This window comes from Pteropus vampyrus, unplaced genomic scaffold (genome assembly GCF_000151845.1).
Source record: "Pteropus vampyrus isolate Shadow unplaced genomic scaffold, Pvam_2.0 Scaffold399, whole genome shotgun sequence".
NCBI lineage: Eukaryota > Metazoa > Chordata > Mammalia > Chiroptera > Pteropodidae > Pteropus > Pteropus vampyrus.
This window is the reverse complement of record NW_011889180.1, coordinates 743,198-758,649: the sequence shown is the minus strand read 5'-3', so window position 1 is coordinate 758,649 and position 15,452 is coordinate 743,198. Positions and strand designations below refer to the sequence as shown.

The following is a 15,452-nucleotide window of genomic DNA, read 5'->3' as shown; positions in this document are numbered from 1 at the left end:
TGTTAGAAGGCTTTGAGAAAACTAAAGCAGAACAAATGGCTAGGAAGTGATGGGGGAGTTAAGTTTACAATAGGGCAGTCGGGAGGCTTCAGTCAGAAAGTGGACAATTGTGCAAAGTCCTAAAGGAGGCAAGGGAGCTAGCTATGTGCATGACTAGAGTGAAGCGTGTTCTGGGCAGAAAGAACCTTGTGTTTGAAGGTTCTGAAGGAAGAGCATCTCTGTCAATGCTCAAGGAGCAGCAAGGAAACCTGTAGCGAGAGCAGAGTGAGCAAGGGAGAGAGGAGGGGAATTGACAGGGGCTCCAGGCTGCAGCAGTCATGAGCCCTTCAGCTTTCACCTTGGGAGCTTTTGAATGGAGGAGCAACCTGAGCTGACTTCCATTTCAACTGGATCCCTCTGTCCTTGGTGTGGAAAATAGACTTTTGGGGAGCAAGGGTTGAAATAGAGAGTCCAGTTATCCCAGGGAAGATCGGAATGGCGAGGGCCAGAGTAGCAGGGTGAAGGTGGCAAGAAGTAATTGTGATCTGGATATATTTTGAAGGATTTACTTGGAAATTGAGAAATAGAGCCATCATGGATACCTCATTCCAGGGCTTTAAATCCAGGACCCTGGAAGGATGGAGATGCCAGTAATGAGACAGGGCAGCAGCAAGGGAACAGATGTAGAGTGGAGGGACAGTCATGAACAGGCCCTCAGCTGGCATTGTGGAGCCTTTGGGAGCATGAGACAGAGGCTCCCCCTGTGGGATAATGCAGTTGGGGCCAGCAGACTGGGCTGGATTTCAGCCCACACTCCTTCCCCTTGGCAGGACATCTTCATGCACATTCGCAGGCAGTGGCATTAATCAGGGGCTTTGCTTTGGCACATGGTAGCTTAGCATTCAGTGAAATGCTGACTAGACAGCTGGGTATGAGTTTGGAGTTCAGAGAGGCAGAGAGGCAGAGAGGCTGCAGGTGTAAAGGTTCTGTCATGGGAACATTCCTGCTTATTTTATCTCTATCTTATTTGTATTATATTGTATATCAGGTGTGCTTCATTTATCTATTTATTGTCTCTTCTATCATTATGTTAGCTCAAAGTGATCCATTTATGTGTTTCTTGTTGTATTTCCAGACTTAGCTCAGTGCCTGGCACTCAAACACTTAATAAACGAGGTTGAATGAATAAAGTAATTGGGATACTACTGCTTTTTACTTGTCCTGTGGGTTTCATGAAATTGCATGCATGGCCAGGTCTGTATGTCAATCTATATGTCACTTTCCCATTCCTACTCTATGCCTAAAGCCCAAAAATAGTTTTTTAAACCTCCACCGCTGAATGCTATTTACTATATGATTACCAAAAGGAAATTTAAGTTCAAAATGGACTTTACATTTACCAAGATTGCCTCACAGCTAAAACATACACTAAAATGATGGGAAAACTTAAAGAAAAGTAAACCTGATTTAGTTAACAAATTTCTTTCATAGTGGCCTTATTCTTTTTTCCCCCCGGCTTTATTGAAATATAATAGACAATTAGTTGCTCATATTTACACTGTACAATTCAATGAATTTTTTTCAATTATAGTTGGCATAATATATTAGTTTCAGTTGTACAGCATAGTGATTAGAGATCTCATAACTCACAAAGTGATCACCCCACTAAATCTAGTATCCCTACATATTTATTACATTAACTATTTTCCTTGTGCTACACTTTATATCTTCATGTCTATTTTGTAACTATCCATTTGTACCTCTTAATCCCTTTGCCCTTTTTTGCTGTCCCCCAACCGCACTTCCATTTGGCAGCCTTCAAAATATTCTCTGTATATATATGAGTTTAGGTCCACTTTTGTTGTTGTTGTTGTTTATTTTGTTTTTTAGATTCAACACATACGTGAAATCATGCCATATTTGTCTTTCTCTGACTTATTTCATTCAGCACTATACTCTCTAGGCAATATCATTATTCATCCCCTTCCTTTCAGTCTGTGTGTGTCTTTTAATCCAAAGTGGGTTTCTTGTAGGCAGCATGTGTAGGAGTCTTGTTTTCATATCCATTCAGCCACTCTTAACTTTTGGTTGGTGCACTTAATTCTTTTCCATTTGAGGTACTCGTTGATGGGAATGTAGTTATTACCATTCTATATTCCTGTTTTTGATACATGTATTTTCTTCTTAATGAAGTCCCTCCAACATTTCCTGTAATACTGGCTCAGTGTTGATGAATTCCTTTAGCTTATTTCTGTCTGGGAAGCTCTTTCTCTGTCTTTCAACTCTAAATGATAGCTTTGCTAGATAAAGTATGCTTGGTTGTAGATCCTGGATTTTCACATGTTGAATAATTTGTGCCAGGCCCTTCTGTCCTGCATAGTTTCTTTTGAGAAATCAGCTGCCAGTCTTATGGGTGCTCCCTTATAGGTAACTAACTGCTTTTCTCTTGCTGCTTTTAAGATTCTCTCTGTATTTAACTGTTGGCATTTTAATTATAATGTGACCTGGTGCGGACCTCTTTGGGTTCATCTTTTTGTGACTCTCTGAGCTTGCTAGGTTTTATGTCTATTTCCTTCACCAGACGAGGGAAGTTTTCCATCATTATTTCTCCGAATAGCTCTTCAACTTCTTGTTTTCCTTCTAGTATCCTTATGACATGGATATTTTTACATCTAATAGTGTCCCATAGGCTCCTTAAATTATTATAGTCTTGGCTTCTTTTTTCTTGCTGTTCTGATTGAGTGTCCTTGCCTTCCCCATCCTCTATATCAGCAGTTCAATCCTCTTCTTTATCCACTCTGTTGATATACTCTTTATCTCAGATAATGTGTTCTTCATTTCCGGTTCCCTTTTATAATTTCCATTTCCATTTTATGTTTTTTTGTCTCTGTTAAATTTCGCAGTGAATTCATCTACACTTCCCCTTAGTTCATTGAGCATCTTTATAACCAATATTTTGAACTCTGCATCTGTTAGATTGCTTGACTCCATTATTCCTGGGTCTCTGTTCTGTTCTCTCATATGGTTTCTGCTTCTTTGTCTTCTCATTTTGGTTGCCTTTCTGTGTCTGTTTCTATGTATTAAGCAAAGCTCCTAAGTCTCCCAGTCTTATTTACATGGCTTTGTGTAGTAGGTGTCCAACAGTACTGTCCTGAGAGAGGTTCAGCTGCAGGCCAAGTTTAGCCCCAGCCAGTGCCCTTTTGGGACCACCTGTTAAGATTCAGCAAACAATCCACAGATGCTGTGCTTATAGTTGCCTCAAGAAACAATACCAGAAACCGAGGCCAGCTGCCATCAGTGTGACTCTTGGTGCTGCTCAGCAAGGAGCACCGGATCACTGAGGACACACCTGGATATGGGTGGGGCCGAGAGTTGGGGGAGGCAGAGTTTTAGGGACTCCTTTGGGTAGAGCGACCTCTGTTATTCATTTTTTTGATGTCTCAGCTATGGCAGCACTGGGTACGCACACTGGGAGTGGGGAGGGCTCAGCAAAGGAACAATAGATACCACTGGCAGTTCTGCCAGGGACAGAGCCTCGCCTCTGGCCCTCATTTCAACAACTCGGTGTTTCTGTAAGTCCCTGGTGCCCCACCCCATGCAGCCAACCGAGTGCTGGTGCTCAGAGCTAGCAGGTCCGTCACTGTGAAAGTCTGCTCGCAGACATGGCCCCTTTAAGAGGCGTCTGCAGGTGCTGGCTGCTGCTGCTATGGCCTCTGTTCCACTCAGCCACTGGGGATCAGGCAGCCTCGCATCTTCACCCCGCTTCTACCATTGCAGGTTGATTAATTATTTCTCTTCCTAGTTGTAGTGCTTCTGTTCATCTAGATCCCAGGCGACTTTGCTTGCTGTTTGCTCTGTGTTTCTGTCACAACTTTGATTTGGTCACAAGAGGGATGAACAAAGCCTCTATCATCTAAGCCATTTTTCCCACCTCTCCCCTAGTGGCCTTATTCTTGAAGGACTGTTAAGACTTTCCTTTTACATTTAATTTGGCTTGGTGAGGGTTTACTTTTTCTTTACTGCATTGGGGATGAGGGTTCTATTTTTCTATCTAATGAGATGACATAAAGGGTGACTTAATTCAGTATTTCTGTTGCTTTTAGACTCAATACTGGAGAAGATACATGCCCAGGGCCTCAGCATTTTTATTTGGAATGGTCAGGAATGGTTTTACACAAGAGGTGCAGTTTAAACTGGGTTATGTATCAGTTAGCTATTGTTGTACCATTACAGACCACTCCAAAATTCAGTGGTTTAAACATTTATTATTGCTCAGAAGACTGTGGTTCAGCTGGTTTTGACTAGGTATACTCATGCGATGGGCAGGCAACTCTGCTTATCTTGGCATGGCTCCCTCACATATCTGGGGCCGAATGTTGGTCTAGCATGGCCTTGACTGGGCCATCTGGGCTCCCATCCTCCAGTAGGCTAGATCAGGCTTGTTTACTTGGCCGTGGCAGGATTCTAAGATCCAGACTATAAATGCTCAAAGTTGCTTGAGGCTTCAGCTTGAAGCTGGCATAGTATAACTTCTGCTACATTATGCTGGTCAGAGCAAGGGGTAGAGAAATAGACTCCACTGATGATGGAGGAATGCAAAGTCATATTGTAAAGAGTGTGGGCCTTGAAAGACTCTTATATGGAGCCATCAGTCTAATACATGGGCTCGAAGTGTAAATTGGTAGGGTTTAGAAGAAGGATGTGAAGAAACTGCTGTGAATCTCCTCTGATCTAAAGAACAATGTGCCTTGACTATCCCCCATCCCACAACCCTATATGGGAAACACATGAATATACTCTTTCTACTGGCTTGTAGGTTTTTGGTTTTGTTTTTTTTTTTAATTAGTTTTAGGTGGCTTGTAGGTTTTAACACTTGAGCTATTCTTTCTCTCTCAGAAAAGAGTATCATTGAAAGTACCATAATTGTCTTGAGAAGGTTTCATAGAATATATTAAGTTGTTTTGCTAGATACTTTGGCGTATGGCCATATTTCCTGTCCCATTATCTTGATTGTGTTGGTATTTCCACAAATAATGATTTTACCCTTCTCTTATAGGATTATGCCCATATGTTGACCTGTGTTACTGAAAGAGAAAAGTTTATTGTACCCATCAAAGCCAGAGGTGCACGAGCCATCCTAGATTTTCCTGACAAATTGAATTTTTCCACTTGCCCTGTCAAATACATCACTCAGAAGATTCTGCTGGTACGAAACATTGGCAACAAAGATGCTGTGTTTCACATCAAAACTTATAGGTACGCATTCCTTTGGCTCTTGTGTTTGATTGATTATAGCTAAATCTAGTCAGCTCAAGTAATTCACTAGAATTGCAGTCATTATTATCTTCAGTTACAAGGCTGGGAGATGTAAGGAAGACTTTCTCTTTATCCCAAGAGGAAACTGGATGTCAAGATTATGTGTTCAGCTATGGATGGTTTTCTGAAATACTAGATAAGAGTCTTTCTACTTAGCATAAAGAGCGACCCATGGGAATCTATTAATAAACATTTGTTTTGACTGTGAATTTTATAATTGACTGTATTAGTTTTCTACTGCTGTTGCAACAAATTACCACAAACGTAGTAACTTAAAGAAACACAAATTTATTATCTGACATTTCAAAAGCCTCACTGGGCTAAAATAAGAATGTCAACAGGGCTGTGTTCTTTTATGGAGACTTGAGCGGAGAATCCATTTCTTTGCCTTTCCAACTTCTAGGGGCTGCCCATATTCCTTAGCTCATGGTGCTCAATTTTCTCATTTAAAAAATGAGAAAAAGTAAAGTAGCCCCTTAATAGGGTTGTCGTAAGGAATAAATGAATTAATAAACTGCTGGTTCATAGCAAGTGCTATATAAGAGTGTTTGTTCTTTTATTGTTTCTTCAAATGAGCTACTGCCAGTGTGGTTTGCAGAATAATGGCTCCTCAAATTTGTCCATGTCTTAATCACCAGAATCCATCAATGTGTAATAATGATAAGGGGGGATAAGGGTTGCAGATATAATTAAGGTTGCTAATCAGCTGACCTTAAAATGGGGGAATTATTGTTTTTTATTTTTTTATAATAATTTCTTAATTTTTCAGTTACAGTTGGCATACAACAGTATATTAATTTCAGGTGTACAACATAGTATTTAGCTATTTATATAACTTACAAAGTGATCGCCCTACTAAATCTGGTAGCCATATGATAATATAGTTATTACAGTATTATTGACTATATTCCTTATGCTGTATTTTATATCTCCATAACTATTCTGTAACTACTAATTTGTACTTCATAGTCCCTTCCTCCTTTTCACAAAACCCTCAACCCCCTTTTATTTGGCAACCATCAAAATGCTTTCTGTATTTACAAGTTTGTTTGTCTGTTTATTTTGTTCTTTAGATTCCACAATGTAAGTTAAATCAAATGGCATTTGTCTTTCTCTGTCTGACTTACTCCACTCAGCACAATACTCTAGGTCCACCCATGTTGTTGCAGATGGCAAGATTTCATTCTTTTTTATAGTTGAGTAATATCTTATTGTATATATATGTACCACCTCTTCTTTATTTATTCATCCATTGATGGACACCCAGGTTGGCTCTGTATCTTGGCTATTGTAAATAACACGGCAATGAGCATATGGATTTACATGTCCCTTCAAAGGAGTGTTTTGACTTTGTTTGGATAAATACCCATAAGTGGGATTACTGGATCCTTCTTTGTCTCTTGTTATAACCTTTGTTTTAAAGTCTACTTTGTCTGATATAAGTATTACTACACCAACTTTTTTGTTTGTTTCCATTTTTATGAAACATTTTTTTTCCATGCCTTTAATTTCAGTCTGTATGTCTTTCGATCTGAAGTGAGTCTCCTGAAGGGTCTCATGTAAGGTTCTTCTTTTCTTATCCATTTAGCCACTCTGTCTTTTGATTGGAGCATCTAATCCATTTACATTTAAAGTAATTGTTGATAGATATGTAGTTATTGCCTTTTTATTATTCATGTTTCTGATCTCTTCCTCTTCTTCTTCCTCCTCCTCTGCCTCCTCCTCCTCTTCTTCTTGTCCCTCTAACATTTCCTATAATAGTAGCTTGGTGATGATGAACTCCTTTAGTTTTTTCTTATCTAGGACTTTCTTATCTGTACTTTGATTCTAAATGGTAGCTTTGCTGGTTAGAGTAATCTTGGTTGTAGGTCCCTGCTTTTCATCGCTTTGAATATTTTCTGCTAGTCTCTTCTGGCCTGTAAAGTTTCTGTTGAGAAATCGGCTGACAGTCTTCTGGGAGCTTCCTTGTAGGTAACTAGCCGCTTTTCTCTTGCTGCTTTCAAGATTCTCTCCTTGTCTTTAACCTTTGGCATTTTAATTATGATGTGTCTTGATGTGGGCCTGTTTGGGTTTATCTTGTTTGGGACTCTCTGTGCTTGCTGAGCTTGTATGTCTATTTCCTTCACCAGGTTAGGGAATTTTTCTGTCATTATTTCTTGAAATAGATTTTCAATTCCTCTCTCTCTCTCTTTTCCTTCTGGTACGCCACTGATGTTAATGTTGTCCCAAAGGCCCCTTAAACTATCTTCATTTTGGGGGGTTCTTTATTCTTGTTGCTGAGTTCCCACTGAGTTCCTCTATTCTCCCTCTAAGTTCACTGAGCATCCATATAACCAGTGTTTTGAACTCTGTATCTGGTATGTTGTTTGCTTCCACTTTGTTTAGTTCTTTTTCTGAAGCTTTGTTCTCTTCTTTCGTTTGGGACATGTTTCTTTGTCTACCCATTTTGGCTGCCTCCCTGTGTTTGTTTCTCTGTGTAGGTAGGGCTGCTATGTCTCTTATTCTTAGTAGCGTGGCATTAAATAGTTGCTGTCCTGGTGGCCCTGTGGTACACTCTCCCTGGTCACCTATGCTGGGTGCTCCAGGTGTGTCCCTTGTATGGGTAGTGTGTACCCTCCTGTTGTAGTTAAGCCTTGGTTGCTGTTTGCAACCAAGGAGAGGGATTGATGCACAGTCTGATTGGTTGTGAGAACTGACTGGTGACTACAGTGGAGGAGCTGTAGTGCAGGGGCTGACCCTATGAAACAGAATTTGCTTTAGCAGGGCTCTGGTAGTCTATCCTTTGGGTGTGTCATCTTTGTATGTGGCCCTGGGTGGTACTCTGTCCCAGTCAAAAGCCGACCACTGGGCACTCCAGTCCTGGGCCTCCTGGGAGGAGCCCCGCTGCAGGCCAAGTTCAGTCACAGTGTGTGCCCTGCCTGGAGCCACCTAGTATGAGCCACCAAGTAATCTGCAGATTGCTGCCACCTGACAGGCCAATTGTATGGAAAAGCCACTGGAAACAGCTTGGGTGGGCCTAGAAGCTAGGTGGGGTGGAGTCTCAGAGAATCACCAGGATGGGGTGGCTAGTGTTAGTCAGGTTGATGGAGGCTCAGATATGGCAACCTCCTGTGTCTGCATGTGGGAGGAAGGGGACTCCACAAAGAAACAGTGGATTCTGCCAGTACTTTTGCCTGGGAGAAAGCTATTCCTCCAGCCCTCGCCCTGAAACCAGACAATTCAGTTTGTCCCTGTATGTCCCTGCTGCCTTTCAAACTCCTTCTCCAGTGCTGGAGCTCAGAGTGTATGAGTCCTGAGTCCTTCAGTGAGTAAATCTATGTGTGGGCCCTTTAAGAGAAATGCCTGGGATTGAAAGCTGCTCTGTGTCTCACTCAGCCACATTTTTTGCTGGTTTTCACAGCCAGAAGTTGTGTAGACTAATCTTCCTGGTCCTGGAATCCTGGAATGGGAAGTCTAGTGTGGGTCTGGTACCTCTCTCTCTCCTTTTGGGGGGACCTCCGCAGCCAAGATATCCTTTCTGATTTTTAAATACCACATGTGGGTGTGGGGTCAGCCCAATTCTCACCTCCACCTCTTCTGTCAGTCTCTAGGTGGCTTCTTCTCTATGTCTTTAGTTGTAGGACTTCTCTTTATCTAGGCATCAGGTGATTCTCAATGATGATTGTTCTGTAGTTTAGTTATAATTTTAAGGTGTTTGTGAGAGGAGGCGAGCACAGAATTTACTTACTTCGCCATCTTGATTAGAAATGGGGAAATTATTTTGGATTATCTGAGTGGGCGCAATGTAATTACAAAGGTTTTTAAAATAGAGGAGGGAAGAAGAAGAAGAGTTCAGAGTGATGAGATGTGAGAAGAACTTAGCCTGCTATTGCTGGCTTTGAAGATGAGAAAACTGAGCAGTAAGGAGGGTTGTATATCTTGCTTAAGAGCACATAGCTACTAAGTGAAGGAGTTCATCTAATTATTTATGGAATAATTACAGGGTAGTAGACACCATGGGACAACAAAAAGGATGATGAGACAATTCTTGCTCTCAAGAAAAAGAATGATTGCTAAACATGAGAATGGTGGCTGATCAGCAGGACCATAACAAGAATGATCAACTTGGGAAAACGGGAAGCAGAGGGTTAAGTTCTTTCCTATGACTTTAAAATGAATAGTGTATATATTGATCTAGATTGTGAGCTCATTTTCAGAAGACCTTTATCTATGGAATCCTTTGCTGGTTTAAGGATGCATATCTCCATAAAGGATTAGTATTTTCTTCTACCTGGTTCACAAAGATTAGACTAAGTAGACTATGCTTTTGGTAATTTTTTTGTCTGAGGGATTTGTGGACTTATAGTGCAATTCAAACTCCAAACCTGCATAAGACACATGTCCAAAGTTATGACTCCCCGGAGAAACTGTTTCTTTGTCTCAAAACCAAGACAGACATTTTTCCTTGTGCTCATGGGAGAATGGTTTGCTGGCCCTTCATGTTTCCCAGTTTTATTTGGGGATTTTGTTATTGGTTCCCTGACTTGACCATCCAAACGCAGGACTATTAAAACCCAGGTTCTAAGATTATAGGTTATAGGAACCCAGGGCAGACTCGGCATTAGCTTAGCAGCTAACTGCTCTGGTTCTTAGCTTCCTCTTTGCTTTTGAATCTTGTGGATTTGCCTTATTTGTATGCTCAGCCATACATTTATGTAAGTTATGTTTATCTAGTCTTTCTAGGTATTTTCTAGTAGAAGAGTTTTTAGGTTACTCGGTCTGCCATATTGTAGGTAACAGGGCTGCCATAGTGCAGGTTGAAGGCCCATCCCTTGGGAGGGAATTTGTGCTTATTCTTCCATGTGCTCCAGAGCATCACTATCTCTGAACCATTTCAGGTAGATCCAAGTTTCTATCTGATACTGTATTTCTCCTGGCTGAAAAACTATTAATATTTCTTATAGTATAGGTCTACTGGAAATTCTCTCAGTTCTATTTTTAAAAAGAGTATTTTGCTTCAGTTTTGAAAGCTATTTTCTCTACAATGTAGAATTCTGAGTTGACAGTAATATAGACATATATTTTTTTTAGTACTTTAAAGATGTCACTTTATTGTTTTTGGCTTACATTTTTTCTCACGAGAAGTCTGCTATAATTCTTATCTTTGTTCCTCTGTATGTCTTTTTCTTGGTCTACTTTCAAGATTTTGTTTTTATATTTGGTTTTTAGCAGTTTGAATATGATGTGTCTAGGGATGAGTTTTGTTTTTTGTTTTAAGGAATTTATTCTGCTTTTGTTTAGTTTGGTTTCAGTCCTGCATGAGTTTCTCTGAGCTTCCTTGATCTTTTATTATTTTTGGAAAATTTCAGCCATTAGCTCTTCAAATATTTCTCCTACTCCATTCTCTCTCACTGTTCTTCTGCTTGTAGGGAAGTTCAAGGAGAAACAGTTTGCACATGTCTTATGTACCTTGGGAGGTGGGGAATGTCCATTTTTAGATTTCAGGTCACTTGTTTGGCCTGCAACCTCAGCCTCTGATGGATTCAAGAAAAGTTGTGATTTTGTTGTTTATCCTTTTTTTTTTTTTCGTAGTTAGGGTGGGAGAGGCACCCTTTCAAGCTCTCCGTATCCTAGGTGGAAACAGGACTCTGAACCACTTTAGATAAAACAACCATCAAAAGCAATGGAAAAGTTTTTTTTTGAAATCAGTGTCTCCTGATGTCCATAAGTGCTTATTATAGCCTTTGTTTGTCATTTCATGATGAGACTCATGTATTTTGATTGAAGGAGACGGAAGCATGTTGTTCAACTGGCTCACCATGACTTAGAAAGAACCAGTCTTTTTGATTTAAAAAAGGCCTCCCACAACCACCATCTGTATAATTAAAAACTTCCTGTTACACTGGTATTTTTCCAATGAAAAAGAGAATCCACCTAAGATGGAAAAACAAGTACAGGCAGCATATCTTCCAGATTGTTTGGCTGAATCTTAAAAACTACACATAAATAACAATTTTTTTTCCATATATAATTCCTATAAAGTAAAACTAAATCACTTCACAGATAGTATGAAATTACAGGAAAAGATCTCAAACTTTTCTATCCATATAACTATGAATGTGAAGCATCTTCTCCTAATATAGAAACACTTCTAAGGTAAAATGGTGAGCTAACTAACTAAAGGACTATCCAGGAATCATAAAGACATTAGAAACTCTAGTGGACCATTCCCATTTTACAGACAAAGGAAGTAAGGTCTGAGAAGGGAAATGACTTATCTGAATTTAATAACAAAACCTGGATTAAAACAAACAATGACCAGTTCTGGGCTATTATTTCTCAGATCCATGCCTCGCCCTTCCCCTACTCTGCTCAGTATCACTGTGAGGCTGTTTTAGTACCTGTAGGCTCCGGAGTCAGCTGGATTCCAGCTAGGTTTGACAAGTAGAGGGCACTAGAAGGAGATTGGAGGGTAGAAATAAGACAGGGTATTTCTCCTTCTCCTCCCCTGACTTCATCAAAGTCTTTAACCGGCAGCTGTATATTCTCTATGGTTCTAGTTCCTGTCAGATAGGCTTGCTATGGTTCTAACTTCTGCCAGGTCTCCAGGACCTGGTAACACTTCCTCCTCTCCTTTTGTCTCCAACCCAGGCTTGGAAATGGCTTACACTGTTACAAATCCTCGAGTTCTCTCATTGTCTTAAATTGGGCTTTTCATCACTCCCATCTTTTGTGTAACCAAGTCTCTCAATTAAATTCCCTGTCTGCAAATCTTTTTATTTTCCTTTTTAGTTTCTGCATGAAATAGTAGTTTTATGTTCTTTTCACAAAATGCATGTTTTCTACCCATGGTGTCAATTCTGTGAGCTACCTCAAAGCTTTCCAATAAATCCCTTTTCTATTTAAGTTAGCCAGAGTTGGTCTCTGTTGTTTAAAACTAAGAACCCCGATGGCTACAATGAGAAAGGATGCAGTTGAATTTGTGGTCACATGGTGTGGAATCAGAATCTCTAGGGAGATTCCTTGACAAGTATCCATTAAAAAAAATGCATAGGTGATTGTGTTGCCCAGACAGGGTTGGAGACCACTTTTTTAGTTAATGTGATTGTCAATAGACATGGTAGAACAATGAATATAATTTGAGAATGTGGAGTCAAAAACCCAGTGTCTACTCTTGGTCTTCGCACTTACAGAGTCAATGTACAGTTAGAAACAATATCTCACAGGAAATTGTTTAAAAGACATGTCGCATTCTTTTCATTGAAATAATGATGTAATTAATGGTTAAGTTACAAATGGTTAGGTTTATATAAATTATAAAAAATAAAACTTTCTTTATGTGTCTGTTGCCACCATTAGAATGTGAGCTTTTCAAATGCAAGGATTGTATCTAACTCTTTTTATTTGTATGCCCCAGCATCTAGCAGAGTCTAGAATAAATAGTGCTCAATAAATGTTTATAGGATGCCTAACCAACATATATCACAAAGGCAAAGCTACAACTATAAACCTCTACAATAATTTAAAATAAACATGTTCCAAGTACTATAAAATAAGCATTTTTTACATTAATAAAAGGAGCTGTAACATGCTATAAAATATACAGAGAACATAAACGATTACTCTTCAACTTTATTACAAATTTGACCTAAAACTCTAGTAGGTACCAGAATTATTTTTACTATTACAGTAGGATTAATTTCAGAACGTGAAATAGAAAGGATTAAGAAGCAATTTCAAAATCTAAAACCTCAAGTGAGGAATCAGTTAATAAGAAAGCTTATCTGAAGAAAAAGTACTATTATATTCAATATTTAATATAATAGAAATAGGACCGATATTTAGTCTTCTGCTAAAATATTGAATCATTTAGATGGAATAGTTTTAGTCCTTAAAAGCAGTTGGTAGTGGATTAAACAAAAATCTTTCAAAATCTCTCAAACTTTTTCTCATAGATTGTGACTTTTCACAATCCCGAGTTCCCTCCCTAATCAAATATTTAGTATCAATGAGGATTTGATGTTAAAACCAAGCACTTCAGCAGGGAGAGCCAGCCTTATACCCTTGAGGAACAGTATTTTTTTTTCTCCTGGTAGGAGCATTTTCTGATGCTTGATGTTTTCTAGCCTGTTCAGCCTGCCTGCCGTTAGTAAAATGAAATAACAAAATCAAATTACAGACAATGTTTAAGCACCAGAACTTAACACACTCTACCCAATTAACATCTGATTTATTGAGAGAGCTTAGGCTGCTCTAAGTAGCAATGGCTATTCCAAGTGATTTTCTATGTACTGAAGAAATTTAGTGTAATAGAAACCCAACCATTAGCCCAACAGGTAAATATCTGTTACCCCTGTATGGAATTGGGTTTCTTAGAGAACAGTCACTTTTTCCACAGGAAATTTAGCTTAGGTTCTACAATGTAATACTATAATTCATTTCAAAACTGTTCTTTTGCAGGAAATATTTGAAAAGAAAATGAAAGCAATTTCATTTCAGTGTAGGGAGGAAAATATTAGGAACTAGGAAGCAAAGATAGAAGAAAATATTACAATAGATTATGTTGTTCCCAAAGCCAAGAAATTGGGCTCAGTTTTCAATGCTTCAGGTTCTTACTGAGGCCATAGGAAGAAAGGAACTTTTGAGACTGCGATACTCAACTTCATCTGCCGTGAAGCAGAGATTCTTGAGATACCGAAGGTCTGCTCCTCTTCTCTGTTCCACCAAGATGTTATAAAGATTAATTAATGATTACCGATATTTTTATTTCCCTCTAAAAGTTGATTGTAATTCAGTTTGACAGCCTCTTCTGAGTGGCTCCTGTGAGTAAAGAATTGTGCATGGGATGGTGAGAGATACAAAAATGAATCTAACCAGGTTGCTTCTACCTTCTGGGGTGTTTTGGGGTAGACAGAAAGAATCTGAACTTGAAGGCAGGCTTCCATTTTAGCTCCACCATTACCTAGTTGGGTAACTTTGGGACAGTTGCCTGATCTTTTAGAGCATCTGTTTTGTCATGTCTAAAATGCAAATAACAATACCTGCTTTCTCAAGGTTTTTTTTGTTTGAAGATTAAAAGAATTATCGTATGTAAAGTGCCCAGAGTAGTACCCAGCATAGAGTATGTGCTCATGAAATTTTGTTTGCTTTCCCTTTCCTTTCATCTCAAGAGCCTCTAGCTATTGAGGAACGTAGACATGAAAATTAACTATAGTACAAGATGAACTGAAGTAAGAAGTAAAAAAGAAAGTTAGAGCTTCTGAGAGGAAGGAGACATTATTAACAAGAGGGGGAATCAGGGAAGATTCTATTTAAGAGGTGATTTTGACTCTGGGCTATGACAAGTGACTGTGGAAGGAGTATGACATGTGGAAAATGGTGAGTATTCCTATGTGACCTCCTCAGTTCTGGAATATCTGTGTAGAGGGGCACAGTCTGATTGGCAGGGAGAAGTGCAGTTCTAGGGGAGATTATGGGTAAAGAGACTAAAGCCCTTCTGTCCCATCCCACCCCACCATGACTTGGAATGTGACAGGCGTATGCGATATTTGGACAGATGTGTGTGTTTAATGAGAGCGCAAAAACTGCTCGGGAGCAGATTGTGTGGGACCTCAAGTGCCTAGGACTTTGAACTTTATTATATAGATTTTGAGGATGACTGTAGATGTTTGAACAAGAGATTGGTATGTTAGTGTGTGTGTGTGTGTGTGTGTGTGTGTGTGTGTGTGTGTTTTACAAAATCTCTAGAGCAATGTGAAGCATTGAGAGGAGAATTATAAAAACTTGAACTCATCTAAATACCCAAGATCATACCCAGGAGCATCCTCCATCTAGGGGCTGCCAGTGAGGGAGATAACAAAAATAATAAATACTTGTTTAGCACCTCCTGTTTGCCAGGCATTCCTCTAAGAACTTTACCTATATCAGCTCCATTAGTCCTCACTACAACCCTATGAAGTAGGTCGTGCCATTACCCTCATTTTATAGATAAGGAAACTCAAGGTTCAATGACTTGCTCAAGGTCATGGCAGAGCTGGGTTTTGAACTTATTCAGTTGAATCTAGGCCAGTAACCAGTACCTCTACAGCAATTCCTGGGCTTCACTGGAGGCTTGGTACTGTAGTTATGGGAAAAGGACAGACCAAGGAATGGGAAAATAAAGACGTGAAAGGAGAGTG

The 15,452-nt window shown here is 39.5% G+C and overlaps 1 protein-coding gene across 1 annotated transcript in view; it reads left to right on the top strand.

Annotated features, from left to right (window-relative positions):
- HYDIN (HYDIN, axonemal central pair apparatus protein) overlaps positions 1-15,452 on the top strand; it is a 351,593-nt gene that overhangs the window by 78,109 nt on the left and 258,032 nt on the right. The window contains exon 7 of the mRNA XM_023523662.1: positions 5,036-5,235. Within this exon, the coding sequence (XP_023379430.1) occupies positions 5,036-5,235 (200 nt within the window). The remainder of the gene's footprint in view (positions 1-5,035; positions 5,236-15,452) is intronic.